Source organism: Schistocerca cancellata, chromosome 6, assembly GCF_023864275.1.
Source record: "Schistocerca cancellata isolate TAMUIC-IGC-003103 chromosome 6, iqSchCanc2.1, whole genome shotgun sequence".
Classification (NCBI taxonomy): Eukaryota; Metazoa; Arthropoda; class Insecta; order Orthoptera; family Acrididae; genus Schistocerca; species Schistocerca cancellata.
Window position 1 is genome coordinate 577,904,277 of NC_064631.1, and position 17,752 is coordinate 577,922,028.

A 17,752-nucleotide genomic window follows, 5' to 3' on the forward strand; every position below is an offset into this window, starting at 1 on the left:
TCACTTGTACTTATGACAGCACAACTTAGCACTGCATTAACTGAAGCAATAATGGAGGAATAAGTAAGGACTCACAATTGTAGAGCAACAATGGAATGGTACAACATAATGTTATTTGTGGCTGGCACGCTTTATACATAAGTGTGCTCACTCGAGAGTTAATGACATCCCTTTTTCTCTGATGGGACTTTACTTTCATAACAGAAAGCAAAGAGTATCATTAACAGACTAGCACAGGCATAAAACTAACCTCTTCATCAGGAGTCACAACATTTGGAGTGCCACAACTATTGTTACTGAGCCCCATGTTTCTTTTTTTTTTTTAACCTAAATGATCTTCCAGTGGTTAAGGAGCAGTTCAAAAACTACAATGTTGTCGATGACAAGCATACCAATCAAAGATCCAAACTCATGTAGTCAATCTCATATAATGAACTTTCAAACTAGCAATAATACCCTGTTAGCATCACAAGTAGACACTAATGGTCACACACAAAATGAAACACTGTATAAAATTCCTTAGGGTCTAGTTGTATAATAAGTTAAAATAGAGAGTACCCTGTATAAAATGGAAAGATATAGAATTGGGAGTTGTTCCGTAGAGTGGTTTAGGTTGTCTCTCACAAACAGCACCAGGCAAGAGAAATTCCTTCTCTAAATGGATCATTATTTCAAAATGTGTTCCACAAGATTCCATTCTGTGTCCTATTTTATTTCTGCTTTATATAAATGACACGGCTCTTAACATAATTCACATTGAGTCATATTTGCCGATGATACTTCTGCCCTTGCCAAAGCCAGTTACTCTGAACAAATTTGCTCAGCTGTCACAAATCTACCATACAGTTTAAAAAACTGGTTCGAACTAAATGGATAGGACTGAATATTGGGAAAACACATTTATTGCACTTTAAAATTACAAACTTTAAGATAAACGAAACTCACATTAATCATAGAAACCAAGAACTGAAAGAAGTAGGTTGTGTTAAGTTTTTAGGAATACACCTGGACCAAAATTTATCATGGTCTTGAAATATTAAGTACTAACCAAATAAATTAAACAGCCTGACCTTTGCAATGAAGATTCTGTTATATTCAACTAGAATGGAGATGAGAAAATAGTTTATCACAGCTAGTTTGAGTCAGTTATAAGGTATGGCATTATTTTTTGGGGTAACACAAGCACAATGACGAAAATATTAAAATTACAAAAATCTGTTGTTAAGAATAGGTGTAATGCAAAACCGAAAAAATCATGATAGCCCCTGTTAAGCAATTTGATAACATGAAGTGCTCCCTGTTTGTACATTTATAAACTAATTATTTTTGCATACAGTAACTTTAATTATTCATAGACATTAATTTGAAACATCAATACAGCACTAGGAGTAAGAGGAATTTCACGCTCCTCACTCATAGATTATAGCTATATGCATAAATCCCATAACACATGGGCTTCAAAATTTGCAATATTCTAAAAAAGAAACAAATCCATAGCATGGAGCTACAGCAACTGAAACAAAAGCTATGAAAGTTATTAGTACATAAATACTATTATTCCTTAGAAGAATTTCTGAATGATTATGTGAAAATCTGAACGAGAAAGCAAATGGCTGTTAATTAAGCTTAGCAGTTTTATGTCAAATAAATGACTATAATAATTATGTTTTTTATATTAATGCTATTATTATCTATTGTTTTTATAATACATTTGAATTGTAATTGCAGTGTTGGTGAGTCAACATTAAATCGCTGATTTAATTGTGTACAATATGGGACAATATACATGCTGATTTGGATTCTGACATGATCTAGAGATCATGAGAGATCTTGGCTTGTTTTGCATTCTCTCACTCCCTTCACTTAAAGTGAATAAAGTGCTTGTTCAACAAAAGTGAGAAGTAAGAATATTTTGTTAAATAGATAACCATTTCTCGTGTAGAGGCTTTTTGAGGATCTTGGAATTCTTACATTTGCTTTCTAACACATTTACTCGTTAATGTCTTTTGTTAGTGATGATAAAAATCAGTTCCAGCAGAAATATGATTTACAGAGTCAGATTAGAAAAAAAAATAATAATAATTTTCACTTTGCCTCCTTCCTTGTCTACAGTTTAGACTGGAATTGTGTACTGTGGTGGGAAGATATTCAACAAGCTCCTGTCCAACATCAAGCAAGAAATTGGGAAATTCAGCTCAAAATAAAATTAAAAACTTCCCATTAGACATTCTTTCTACTAATTATATGAATAACTATACTTGGGGATTGAAAAGTTTTATTAGTTACATGGCACATAATAGTTTGCATTGTAAAGCTGTATGGGTAGTACTAATGCACTACAAATATGACTCAGCATTTACAGTTGTATGTAGATAAGTTCTCCAAAGAAACATAATTTTAATCAAGTAAACAGCAGACAAACAGCAGCACTGTCTTACAATAGAAGAGGCAGCAACTTTTTAAGAGGTAGTACTTAATTTCTAATTTACTATAATAAATTTAGAGCAATATAATAAATGATTCATACAACCTACATTGAAATATTCACCAAAGTTACATTACCAGATTGGAGAAAATATAGAGCAACAGGCAGCACAGTGACCATGGATGAATTTGAATTTCAGCAATACAATCCAGGGTGTATTAGAGATGTAAATTTATTGCAGTAACAGGTGGCAACTGTGTGACTCAACATATTTACAAGTCATCTTTTAAATGAAAGAGGTTTATTCATTCTTGGATATTTTCTATCTTCTGCATCACAAAACAAAATAAACCAGCAACTGAAGAAAAGAAAGATAGCAAAAAAGAAAAAAAAAGACTTTAATATGTGGAAGCATAATTTATTTCAAAGGTGAATAAGCTCATGCTGTTTTCTGTTGCATATAGTTCTATTACATACAAGATTATTTAATCTCTGGAAAAGGTAATAAATCATCATGAATGTATGAAAAGAGAAGTAATCTTAAGTCAACCAGAGGGAGCACAACAACTGAAAACACTATTACCACTCATCGGGTATTTTATTTCTGTATGTAAACTGTTAAAGAGTTTTTAGGTCTGCATTTCAGTACTTTCTTTGTCAAAGCTGGTTTATTAGCTGATGATGCAAGTCCAGAATTGTATTTATGAATTTCTCAGTTCTGCTCAAATTCATCAGTGAATACATGTGCAGTTAGGTTATGATTAATACTCTTAACTGTTAGAAGACACTTAGAATATAAAACCCATAATTTGTCTGAATACTTGGTATAAGTAAAGAGTGACCCCAAAATATTATCCTGTAGTACACAAAAAATTAAAATCGGTCTGATTTATGAAACTACCTTCTGCTCAATGTTGTAACTACACTGTGAAATACCCTAAGGGGAAGAATAAAGATAATACTCGATTCATAACTTCCCAGTCTCATGTAAAGATGTTGCAGTACTGTGTATAAATAGCTGTATGTACCATAAAGAGGTATTTGGTACACAAAATATATCTTCACATATTTTATGACTAGCTTACTTGTGAGCCTTTGGAACATGGACTAGCAGCCTCCCAAGCAGAATCAGTTCCCCCTGTCATCTCACCACAGTTCCTGAAAAATTAAACATTTACAATTAGAGTTTCAGAAACTGTAAGAACATAAAAATTCATAAAAAAGTAGGAATGTTTTTAATCTGTACAATGTTTTTTAAAAAGTTACAAAATAACAAAATGAGCTCAACCACTGTGTAAACTAAAAAGAACTGGATGACATTCATGTGTCATTCAGGCTGCCTTTAAACATTATTTATTACTAGATTATGGATTTAAATAGAAGCACAGAGATGTGCAATGGTGTCGTCACTCACTTGATGTAACTATGAAGACAATAAATGAAAAAAGCTCATAACATAATAGGAAACGGCTGAATGAAAGTGTATAATGGAGGTGATATTCAAGACATTTCAACTGAAGAAGTGCATTGCATCCTATTCAGAAACACATATTGCATTACTGAGATGGTCAGTGGTACTACAGGATGGTCCATACACTGAGGTCACAAAAGTCATGGTAGCAATATGTGCATATACAGGTAGACATAGTATTCTGACATGATTATGGCTGCATGACGGGAATTAGTTGGAGATAGAAGCATGGGACATTTCATTTTAGAAATCTTTAGGAAATTCAATATTCTAATATCTACAGTGTCAAGAGTGTGCCAAGAACACCACATTTCACATATTACCTCTCACGACAGACAATGCAGTGGCCAACAGCCTTCTTTTAACGATGAAGAGCAGTGACGTTTGCATAGAGTTGGCAGTGCTAACACAAAAGTGTCACTGCATGAAAGGACCACAGAAATCAACATGGGATATATGATGACTGTATACATTATGACAGTGCAGCAAAATCTGGTATTAATGGGCTATGGTAGCAGACAACCAACACGAGTGCATTTGCTAACACCACAATGTCACCTGAAGCACCACTCCTGGGCTCTTGACCATATTGGTTGGAACCTAGATGACTGAAAAACTGTGCTCTGGTAACATGAGTACCAATTCTAGCTGGTAAGAGCTGATGTTATGGTTGGTATCTGGCACAGGCCCCACAAAGCCAAGGACCCTGTCAACAACATACTGCATGCTGGTGGTGGCTCCATAATGTTGTGAGCAGAGTTTACATGGAATGGACTGGGTCCTCTGGTTCAGTTGAACCAGTCATTGACTAGAAATGCTTATGTTTAGCTATTTTGAAACCATCTGCAGCAAATAACAATGGAATTTTTTATAAATAACAATGCAAATTGTCACTGGGCTACAATTGTTTGCAATTGGTTTGAAGAACATTGTGGACAATTTGAATGAATGATTTGGCCACCCAGATCACCCAACTTGAATCCCATTGAACATTTATGGGACATAATCAAGAGGTCAGTTCGTGCACAAAATCCTGCACCAGCAACACTTTCACAGTTATGGACAGCTATAAAAGCAGCATGCCTCAATATTTCTGAGAGGTACTTCCAACATGGTCACCATTTCGAAAGTTGCCATATTGTTGCAACTCATATTTTTTTAAATGGAAAGAGGGTCACATGAAATATGAAGTAGATAAAGTCTTATACAAGAAAAACAATGGTACCTTTCCTTTGAGTGTAATTTAAGTCATTCTAAAATTATGACTCATCTCTCTTTGTTACAGGTGTGACGAATGAAAATGTTGCAAATACAAGCAGAACACATTGAGCTTGTCCTTGTTCTAGGACAGAGAAGCTCCCATGTTGTCACAGATTATTTCAACCATGGCCCCTGATAGACCATCCGTTAGCCACAGTCGTTGGTGCAACTTCTCACAAAATCCCTTGAAACTGACTGTTCAGACAGCTGAAAACCGAATATTCGAAACAGCTAAGGGGCAAAGCAACATCAATACCTATTCTGGTATCATTCACTAAGAATCCAGGGCGTGGTACTTGTCACTTCTAGTAGAAAACTGAGGTCAGTCATGTATCAATAATGAGAATTTTGGCCACACAAAAAAGGCACACTTACAAAATGTAAATGTTGTGGTACTTCACTGATAACGACCCAGTTTATCTGATTCAATTTGCAGAAAAGGTGACATGCAAGTAGGACAAAAATCATCATTCTCCAATGATACATGGTTTGAGGATGAGGCTAATTGCTATGTGAGAAGAGAGGTAAATAAACAGAATGACAGACACCAATCAGATGTCAACCCTCATCGAAGGTAGCTGGCACATCAGAAGTGGTGGTCTGCTGTATAATATTGGGTTCTTGTTCTGTTGGACACTTTTCATTCAGAGTACACAAACAGCAGTTTATTATCTGTGGTTGTTAGGTGAAGACGTGTTGCTGTCACTGCTTTCTGAAGATGGAATATTTCCAATTTTTTTTCAGTATGACAGTGCCCTACCTCATTATGGGTAAGCTGTTCAGACATACCTGGATATGCAGTTTCCAAAGATGGATAGGTCCAGGTGGCTCAGGGGAGTGCCCACCATATTTCTCAGATTTAAGTCTATTAGATTTCTATCTGTGGGGGCCCTTGAAGGCAATTGTAAATGTAATGAAGACCAGAAAGTTTACAGGGAGTGGATTATTGATGCTTGTGCTCACATTACATGTAATAATGAGGAATGGATGAAGCAACAATATAAAACATTGCAGACAATCTTGGTGCCTCCATATGTTATCACCAGAATTTGTCTTGTTCTGTACAAAACATGACAAACTGAGAATGAATAAAGCTATGCTCAAATGAAAGAAGGCATTTTTATCTAGCATAATTTTTATCTGGTATGTCACATGACACCAAATTACAATTAAAAATTAAGAGTATTATCCAACTGGTGGTTTCCAAGATGGCCACCATGTTGGTAACAGGGCCTCTTAGTTTTGCCCCTCTCCCATATTCCGTTTATCCCCGTATTTTTGTTTTAAAATGGTGGCTCCACACCTATAAACCATCCTGTGCATTGCCTTATAGAGGAAACCAAAGAGAATGAACTAACTGCATTAATAAGGTATTAATTTTGAATGGAAAGACATGGGTGCTAGAGGCTTCTCAGCAATAAACATTCAGGATCAAAAATTGGACTTATTGCTGCCAGTAGACTGAACTCTTGTGGATTGTATTAGCAAGCAATAATTTGTTGTACATACTATGCCCTAGTCAGTGATCTTTACTACAGTTTCAGCATTTCAAAATCATTCCCATCAGCACATTGCATGCACTTTTGCTGACTATCACATTCAGAATTAACTGTGAAAGCCAGGAACTAGCCCATTTTAGTTTGGTCCGTTTGTTATTTATGCATTTTTAATACAAAAAGAAGCGTTTTCACATCAGATATATAACTTATTACTTTTAACTGAAGGTAGCAGATATGGACTTCATTGTACTTCTCATAGTGTGCTAAAGCAAGATGGTTCTAGTGTTAGTTTATTAAAAGAAAGAGACAAGTGTCATTAAGATCCCTAAAAGAAAAAAAAGAAGCCTAGATATCTGTTAAACGTGTCATTAAAACATTATAGGTTCATTCCCTTGTACCTCTAAACATACAGCCAAAATAAGTTTTAAATAATTTAGTAGATGTGACTGGTCAAGTTGGGCTACAGTTCTGATGCTACACAAAATTTTAGCAACTGCCTTACAATCATGCCATTGACAGCATATATTAAAAAAATTCAAACTGTTAACTGTGAACTCTACCCCACAAACACTGCATTTTGGTGAGACCTCTTATTGAAGGACATAGTATGTCAAAAAATGGCCACTGAGGAGCTGACAAGGACTACTGCAACACACAAATATAACTGGGAGACAGTTCACCGTGTATCGTTTGTCACTTACATTGACTGGAAGTTTCTGTTTGTCACTTCCTGCCACTTTATAATCCCCTTACCCATTACTGCCACATCCAACATTGCACTGGATGGAAACATCTTATGGTCTACATAATTTTGCCAGTGAGGCAAGTCCATGAATAGCTGCAAATGGTCTCCAAGTAGCTGAATATCCAGAGGACCCATTCTATTCCATGTAAACACAGCCCACACCATTATGGAGTCACCAGCAGCTTCCACAGCACCTTGTTGACAATTTGGGTCCATGGCTTCGTGGGGTCTGTGCCACACTAACCCTACCATCACATCTTAGCAACTGAAACTGGGACTCATCTGACCAGGCCACAGTTTTCCAGTCATCTATGGGTGAATCAATATTTTCATGAGCCCAGGAGAGGCACTGTAGGCAATGTCATGAAGTTACCGTATTTACTCGAATCTAAGCCGCACTTTTTTTTTCGGTTTTCGTAATCCAAAATACCATCTGCGGCTTAGAATCGAGTGCAAAGGAAGCGTAAGTTATGAAAAATGTTGGTACGTGCCGCCACAACTAACTTCTGCCGTCGAATATATGTAGCGCTACGCAGGCATGCTTTGTAGGCACAAAGATAAATATTGGTGCCAAAACCTCTGCGTCAGTAAATAAATTTAAAAAAAAGTGGAAGACGAGCTTTTTTTCTCCGCCGCGAGTTTCGACCACTGCATTTTCATACATAATCCAACAAAGTAAATACAAATTCCGTATTGTTCATCTTCGAATGTAGCACAATTTCAGTGTACTACGAAAATTTGACTGGCAAGACTGTTTGGGATGTTTGTCAATATGGCCAACTCTACGTTCTGAATTTTTTCCTATCTGTGAGAAGAGATGGTTGCTAATAGGAACCTGATGAAATTTGAATTACATACAGTATTTTCTTCACCATAAGAATAATACGAATATAAACATTTTGCCATGTATTCTTTCATGTTTGCTGCTATCTCATTTAAATCCTGCCTGCCTAATAAACTACGAAACTAGAGTGAGACAACAGCAAACGCGGAAGAATATATGTATCGTGTCATGTTTATATTCGTATTATTCTTATGCCTAATAGTGATACAGTCAGAAATGAAGCACGGCAAGTGACTAGATTTTTAAATCTAAGATGACTCTAATTTCTGTGCAGAATTTGATGTAATAAAGAAGCGGCCGCAAAGATTTTCAAACGGGGAAAAATTTTCGCCTAACTCTCGTTCAGAACATGTTCTATCATACGCAGTCTATTATTTGATTCTTGTTGATCATTATCAAAGAAAACAGCAGTGTAAGTAACAACAAATAGCAGTCTCTTGCTATTGTTTCGCTAGTGAGACGATTACTCTCTCTTTTTTTTTTAATTGTACGCGGCGGTAGTGCGCACAAAAGCAAGCCATGCCGCGAGCCGCGACAGGCTGTAAATGCATGACACAATGCAGTAATGCATTTTCAGCTTAGAGTGACGCAAACACCTATAACAAAGAAAACGACACTTATCAGATCAAAGCAAAATAAGCAATCGACTCAAACCAGACGAAGCACGTGAAAAAGGAAGGGTACCCGTATAAATACGGACGGAGCGCCTGACGCATAGCAATGGCTACGTGGTAAAGCTTAACTGCTAAGCTTACGACTCGAACTCAACTACTGTAGCTGTATCGTCATTCATTCGACCTAAATTGTGTCTCATATTACAATGGACCAACTTTGTTTCGATTTGGAGGTGCGGCTTAAAACTTTTCTCTCCCCTTGAATTTCGAGTCTCAAATTTCAGGTGCGGCTTAGATTCGCGAATTTTTTTTTTTTTTTTTTTTTCGAGTCTCATTTTTCAGGTGCGGCTTAGATTCGAGTGCAGCTTAGATTCGAGTAAATACGGTAGCAAAGCCACTCCCGTCAGTCATCTGCTGCCATAGCCCATTAACGCCAAATTTCACCACACTGTCCTAATGTATATATTTGTTGTAGGTCCCACATTTCTGTGGTTAGTTTATGCAGTGTTGCTTGTGTGTTAGCACTGACAACTCTACACAAATGCTGCTTCTCTTGGTCATTAAGTGAAGGCTGTCAACCACTGCGCTGTCCGTGCAGAGAGGTAATGCCTGACATTTTGTATTCTCAGCACACTCTTGCCACTGTGGATCACAAATATTGAATTCCCTAATGATTTCCAAAATGGGACGTCCCACACATCTAGCTCCAACTACCATTCCACATTCAAAGTCTGTTAATTCCTGCCGTGTAGCCATAATCATGTCGGAAACCTTTTCACATGAATCACCTGTGTAAAAGTGACAGTTCTATCAATGTGTTGCCCTTTTATACCTCATGTGCATGATACAACTGCCATTTGTATATTTACATATTGCTATCCCCAACACTTGTCACCTCAGTATACTGAGCGCTGTTAATGGCTATGAACTCCACAATGAAACACTAATCTTCCCGGCAATGAATGTTGTTCCTGACTGCCAGCAGATGTAGAAGCATATCTCACTATATCCATCGTTTTAGAGCTGTCATTTTAAATGACAGTAGCAACCAGAAGCTCTTGGGAAAAAAACAGGTGTCAAAAGGTAATGGGTGTGGCAAACTTTAGGAGCACAGAATACATTGATCTTAGTACATCTTAAGGAGGTTAGGCAGAGGGCATTCCATCTGATAATCCAACCCAAGAGCAGGAGTCAGGAGTCAATCCATCTTGTATGCACAACGAATGTCTTATGTTGGATGGAGGTAAATTATTGGATGGTGACTGCATAAGTGAGCAACATTTGGGTCTGTCACCTTTGGAAAGGAAAGATTCCACTTTCAGCAAGGAAACTGTCTCTAGGACTAATCTGGAATGCAACAGTGGCTATTAAAAAGCCACAGTGATGGACTGGGTCTAAGAATTTTGAAGCTGTAAGTGCTGCCGAGCTGTAAACCTGGCAACCACAGCCTGCTTGGGACAACATGAGGGCCCGGTAAATACAGAGAAGAGTTGAACGATCCGCACCCCAAGACATGTGGACAAGGAAGCAGAGAGCATTAACTGACAAATACTGGGCAGCCAAGTCAGATTTTTATCCCAAAACAGGCATAACAAATGGACTGCAACAATATTCAAGCATTGGGTACTTGAGTAGAGTACTGGATCACGGAGGACCACTGTATGATGACTGAAATGCACAGACCAGAGTTCTTGCAGGAAAAACCTGGGAACATGGCAAAGAGTCCAAGTGGAGTCACATTGGAGCTCGTATTTGCTGGGGCTTTGGGGTGGAAGCTGTACCAAATGCAAAATTTTTTGACGTACAACACAGCTGTGACCAGTGGCCCGACAGGTCACTAGCACATTGATGGTAATGAAGAGTTTGACACTCAGTCTGAATAATGTGAGACACCATTCTCATGGATCCATGAAGAGCTGAGTGAATTACCACCTCCAACCCATAACACCTGGTGGGATAAAAACTGACACAAAAATCAGTAGGGAGTCTCAAAAGCCACAACCATGCTGGTTAAGTAAAATATGTTGGTCCCAAGTGGTGTTGCATGCCTTATGTAGGTCAAAAAATACTGCAGAGAGATGTTCATATTTGGAAAAAAACATGCTGGATTTCCACTTTCAGCCTAACTAGATGGTCAGTTGTGAATTGTTCCCTCCTGAAACCACACTAATAGATGGACAAAAGGTCCTGTGATTCAAGAACCAAGCATTATCTGTGAGCAACCATCCTTTCAAGCAATTTGCAGAGTGTGTTGATAAGGCCAATCAGTTGGTAACTGTAAACAGACATTGGGTTTTTGCCCGGCTTAAGGATTGGGAGAATGATACTTGCGATTGGGAAAGGAGGACACTTTTGAGTCAAATACAGTTGAAGACACTGAGTAGCCTTTGTGTAACATTCAGATGCTGGATCATCTGATCATGAATTCAATTGGGGCCTGGGGCTGTATCTTAAGATGAGGAACAATCTGAAGGCTTGGTATATGATTTGGCTTGGTGAGTGTGTGAAACTTACGGGAAGAATTTCAACTTGTCATTTCTGCATTATAAAGATAGCCAGTAAGAAGAGTATGCCACCTCTGTCACAAAGTTGATCACAAGGTGTTCAGTAAGAACCAAAATACTGGTACAAAGACCATGCTGATGGATGAGACCTAGAACAGTTCTCGGTCTTTGGTGGCCTAAAAGACTACAGAGCTTGGCGCACATCTGGGAAGAAGAGGCGTACATTCTGAAGGAGTCATCATAGCACTCAAAGCATTCCCATAATTCGACAGTGAGCCTTAGTGCAAAGTCTCTTAAAAGTAAGGAAAGCAGCTTGTAAAGGATGCAGGGACCTACAGCGATCCTGGGAAGCTGTTGTCAGACATCTTCCATGACCTTGTCAATGCAATCTGATAAATGGGGTGATGGTGACAGCAGAGGTATACATAAACTGCCAGCTGACTCTTCAAAGAACCTATTATGGTAATTGGTCCATTGGCCAGTAGCAGGTAAGTGACAGGATCTCTGAAAAGTGGTTACTGTCATAAATATCATTGCAAAGCGACAGATGTAGCGAAGCAACAATATTGGGGGAAAAAGGATCAAAAGGCCGTTAGCCAAAGAGGTGCCATGAGTGGTACTGAAATGAGTAGGAGTACCATCATTGAGAAGGCACAGATTGAGATCACATGGAAACTGGTCAATGAAATGGCTCCTTCCAGATAAGGTGAGTGTTACTTCACCACAGGGTGTGGTAGCATGTTGAAATCCCCAAGTAGGAGAAAGGGGAGATGTGGAAAAGGGAGAGAGGGGATCTGTTGGATTAAGATGGACATCTCAAAGAATGTAAGTGCCCTGCCTGGAGGTAAATAAATGTTACAAATTATGATTTCTGGGGTAGTTTGCACTTGTACCACTATTGATTCCAACATGGTACAGTGGGAATCCATTCACTGACGACATCATTGCAAACCTACATACACACCACTTCGGTTGCCCTCCCAGGGTTAGTATGAGTCTGACCTACTGTACGGTAGCCACCAGGTGTTAGGAAATGCTCATCAGTGATGTGAGTTTCTTGGAGGGCAATTCGGACTGCAAAATAAGAAGAAATTGGGTGTTGCAGTTCCAGCACATAACAGTAGTATCCATTACAGTTCCAATGGTTTGTCACATTAAGTGTGTTCCAGTTAGGCATGAAGGGGCCCAGAAGGACTGGTCATGTCTGAGAATCACTGTCTCTCACTGATGTGCATGGGACAACATTAGTGAACATTGACTGAGAATCCAACAGCAAGGGGAGATATGACCTCTGCCTCCGCATCCACCTCCACCTCCACCTCCACTTCTGTCTCCACCTCTGCCTCCACCTCCGCCTCCTACACAACTTTTGCTGGCCAAGATTCTTGCAAGCACTTATCCACTGTTTGTGTGGGGACATATGAAAAGTGAATGCCCTGAGACCCACAGGCCACAGCTCCTTCAGCCATTGGCTAGTACTGTGCCTGTGATCTGTTTGTTTTTGAAGGGAGAGGTTCCAAAAGGGAGTCCCATCAATGGTACAACCCAGAGGACAAAGCTGCTTTCCCACCTGGGTGTGGGAAGTGGTTCCCAAAGATAGATCTGGTTTAGAAAAAACTGAGGTAGACCGGTTCGCAGCAGAGAGACTTTTTTTTTTTTTTTTTTTTTTTTTTTTTTTTTTTTTTTTTTTTTTTTTTCCCCCCAACACTGGACAAACCAGTGAACATGGAGAATGGTGTTCATTACAAGTGACACATTATGATGGTTGTTCACGAGGACAATCTTTGCAGAGAGATCAGCTGCAGTTTCTGCATTTTGTATCTGCTGTGCAGCAGGACAACATATGATCAAAGTATAAGCATTGTAAACACCTCATGGGTGGTGGGACATCAGATTTCATCTTACACCTGTACATTGATTTTTTTGGAAGGAAATTTCCTTAGACAGCTAAGATGGAAGTGCATGTATCTACACTGACGGAAAAATAGTTGCAACACCAACAAATAATTAATGTAGAGTAATAAAATTTCAGGAATACATTTGTCTAGGAAAATATTAAAGTGATTACCATTGCTCGATCAGAGGTTAATGTAAGTGCCGGCTAAGGCAATGCAAATGTGAAACACTGGTGCATTAATAACCGGTGTAACCACCAAAATGTTGAATGCAAGCCTACAGATGTGCATTCATTGTGTCATACAGGTGCCGGATGTCAGTTTGTGGGGTGGAGTTCCATACCTCTTGCTATTGGTTGGTTGATATAGGGATGGTTAATGCTGTTTGTGGATGAAACTGGAGTTGTTGTCCCTTGATATCCAATATATATTTAATTGGAAACAGATATGGTGATTGAGCAGGCCAAGGCAACACATCAACACACTGCAGAACATGTTGAGTTACAACAGCGGTATGTGGCGGAGCATTATCCTGTTGGGAAACACCTCCCAAAATGCTATTCATGGATGGCAGCATAACAGTCAGATCACCAGACTGACATACAGATTTGCAGTCAGGGTGCATTGGATAACGACAAGAGTGCTCCTATTGTCACACAAAATTGCACCTCAGACCATGACTCCACATGTAGGTAGAGTGTCCAGCACACAGACAGGTCGGTTGCAGGGCCTCAACTGGCCTCCCGTAGCCAGCACATGGCCATCACTGGCATCGAGGCAAAACCAGTTTATGTCTGAAAACACAACCTGCCTTTCAATGAGCCCTCACTTGACACCACTGGTGTCACAAAAGGCAGTCATTTGGGGTCAATGCAATGCACACTACAGGGTGTCTGCCTCAGAGCTGTCCTTCAAGTAACTTATTTGTAACAGTCTTTGTGGCATGCTGATGCCAACTGCTGCTCAAATTGCTGCTGTAGATGCAGTACGATGCACAAGAGCCATACGCTGAACACTTCCCTCTTGGTAATGCCACATGGCCTTCTGGAGCCCAGAAGGCCATGTGAAAAGTGAACGCACAATCAGTTTGTTCAAAGTACTTCTCATTAAGCAAGTTTTGATGTGGTCTCTTTGTTCACATGTGTGCCTCTGATGGATTTTTGGTCATAAGACCATACATTCCTATGACTACTGCTGCCAGCAATCATGTACAGTGGCTACATCCAGCCATGTCTTTCTGCAGTATTGTGATACGAACATCCAGCTTCTCATAGTCCTGTTAGGCAACCTTGTTTAAACTCAGTGAGGTGCTGATAGAGGCATTTTTGCGGCCTTAATGGCAGTCTTCACCAACATCAATTCATCATGTCCAAGCTCAAAGGTAGCTAATGCCATTACCATTATGTGTACTTAGAGCATACCTGATTTAAATCCTCATAGTGTCATTACTCACACCACTCTTATGTGACTGGTGTAAAATTTGAACACACATCATCTTTCAGGTGTAGAAACACGCCTACCAACTTTCGTTTATGTTGCACAATTCCTCCTTGATGTTCAATTTTTTTTCCATCAGTGTACTGTGTTATCCTTGAGATTTATTGTATGTCTCAGATAAAACATACACCTCACTGCATAAGATTAAGTCATATCTCCTCATCTGTCTTGAGGGTAAGATCTCTGTGAGAGATACCTCCTTGTACCATATTCAAGGTTTATGTAGAGAAATCACTGGTAGGTCACAAAGTCTTTCACATGTCTGAAGAGCTTGAGATTGTGCAGCAGAAGAGGCTTTAATCAATAACGATCCACTCCATATATTTCTTCATGGAATTTATCCCATGTGTGTTCCACAAAAAATAATGGTTTTTTCACCAGAACAGTATCCTCACCCATTCTAATACACACTGGGTATTTAATTAATTGTTTCATTCCATCCACCCAGGAGGGTAGTCAGAGTAGGGAAGACAGTAGGACTACAGCTGTCCATGTTAAACCTGTCTGTTATGGTGGCTGAATTAGAAAGGCCATAGTGCTAGTTCAATGTGATACATTTCTTGCATGAAAAGTCCACTCTGATACTGGCTGCTCTGATTAAAAGTTCTCTCCATTGCATGCCATCCCACTGTAGGAAGGCTATCTGGCACAACAGCCACTGTCGGGAGTCCTGACGCCCCAGGAAGATGGGCATGGAGCTAGCAAATTCAGGCACTGGAAGTGTGAGCCCTGTGTTGTCAGGGGACCCTACCTAAAGGGAATGCAATGATCCCACCATGTCTGATTAGTTACCACATTCACCTTTAAGCCTTATATAAGACTAAGCAGTGAATGTGCACAGAGTATTGTTAACACAGTAGGTCATAGGTGATATTTGAGATGTCCTTTCACAGATGTTCCATTGGTCAACACTACAGATAAAATGTTGAAAAGTTTTCAGAAGGGGACCAAAATTACTTCAGCCAAATAGTGAGATAAGCGAAACACATTAAAATGTTGGTAAAGGAAAGCAGAAAAGGGGAAATAGCTGGGTGAACACTGAAGGCTGCTATCATGAGAAGAAAAGAAGTAAGGATAGTCCAAGGTGGGAGACTGCAGCACATGAAAGGAAGTAGGAGATGCAACAGTTTAGGCCATGTGAGTATAAGTTGTTGGTTATGTGTATTTCAAACACTCTTTAATGGTGGAGCCCCAGCACGTAGAGATGGATGAGGAGGTATTGGTCTCTCCATAGTCAACAACGTGTCCTATATTACAACTGTGTTTAGCAACAGCAGATTTTTCCTGGCTAACTCAGTCTGGTGTGGTGCCTATGTTCACCACTTATGTATCTACAGTACAAAACATCTGGGCAATCTAAAATTTCCTACACTGGAAGGGGATTTAATATATTCCTGGTCTCCTTAGATCTAGATCATATTGAATGGAATCTAACATCTTTTACATTCACACCAGAAGGTAGAACATACTATGTTTCTTCAACAGCCTACTGACCTTAAAGGACATGCCACCCACATAAGGTAAAAAACCATCCTCACGGCATTCTCCAGTTCTGGCTGCTATTGAGGTTTAGTGCATGATGGCCAAAATGCATTGTGAATCTGCTTATTGGATTATCTGCTCTGGAAAAAGAACGCAGGTGGCAATGCTCTGCTGATAAGTAATCTGGATCTAAGATAGCTCTAGTTCTATGAATGACAGTCCATAATACACCACCGCATTCAGATGGGTGATGGCAGTTAATAGCTCCCAGGTACAGGTTGGTATGTGCAGGTCTAGAAAATGTACTGTGATGCAAGAAACCGTTGTCTTTTCTACAAGCCATAACATCCAGAAATGGGACATCTCCATTTTTCTTAACTTCTGCGAAAAAGCAGATGCTAAGTGGAGGGAGATTTTCCATAAATGAAGCATTGCTGTCAGATGTGGCCATATCATAGAAGGTATCATCTAAATATCTCCAAGAACATTCAAGTTTCAAAAACAATGTCTGAAATGCTTTGTCCTCCATGTGTTCTGTAAAAGAGTTACCTACTACAGGAGACAGTAGGCTACCGACAACAACACAATCAGTTTGTTCAAAGTACTTCTCATAAAGCAAGTTTTGATGTGGTCTCTGCTTTCACATGAGTGCCTCTGATGGGTTTACTACAACTCTTATGAGCTAAGCTTATCTCAAATTACTTTTTTTTAAAAAAAGGATTCCTTTGGCAAGGTAGATCATGACAGCAGTTAATCAACAGCATGCAGCACACGAGGCCTGTCTGTACAGTTATTTTTTTATGTGTCTTGAGTTATCCTACATCTTCTCACCTTCCTTGCACAGGGAGCTAGGGACCCATGCAATGATTATGGAACTACTGGAGTAAAAATAAGCAAACAAGTCTGTAGCCTACACTGCAGTGACATTTTTTTTAAGGATGCAAACTTACCAAACAGGCTTCTGTGATCCAGGCTCTGAGCATCCATACAACAACATGTGATGTGCTGTGGCCATCGTAGCATTTGGTTCAAATCCAACTGTTGACATAAAAGAACTGAATCAAAATCCTGACTATTTTGAGAGTAAAACACATGTATGTCACATTTATAAATTTAGGAATCACAACTGAAACAAAAGTACCTGAAAAATTAAATGATTAATATATTATTTATCTAGAACATATGAAAAAGTGGGGGAAAAAGACATTTTGACACTAAGTACACTGGGTTTCTCTAACAAAATTCCTCTAAGGAAAAATATTACACACTTTTAGAGGCACAGGTACACTAATTAGCCAAACCATTATAACCACTGCCCCTCATGAGGTGAGATCGCTGGTGGCACTGTGAGTCTGTGACACAGTAAGGAAAGCTTATAAGTGAAACAGAGATGGATCAGCTTTGGTTTTTCAAAGAGTACTCTACAGCATTGGCCCCTTACTTAGCTTGCATTTATCACAAATCTCTCGGCCACTGCAAAGTCCCAAATGATTGGAAAAAAGTGCAGGTGCCTCCT

The 17,752-nt window shown here is 39.2% G+C and overlaps 1 protein-coding gene across 1 annotated transcript in view; it reads right to left on the reverse strand.

The window, feature by feature from the left end:
• Positions 1-17,752, reverse strand: part of LOC126190643 (peptidylglycine alpha-hydroxylating monooxygenase) — a 224,852-nt gene that overhangs the window by 41,438 nt on the left and 165,662 nt on the right. The window contains exons 3-4 of the mRNA XM_049931063.1: positions 17,187-17,274; positions 3,511-3,583 (exon numbers count right to left, since the gene is read on the reverse strand). Of these exons, the coding sequence (XP_049787020.1) occupies positions 3,511-3,583; positions 17,187-17,274 (161 nt within the window). The remainder of the gene's footprint in view (positions 1-3,510; positions 3,584-17,186; positions 17,275-17,752) is intronic.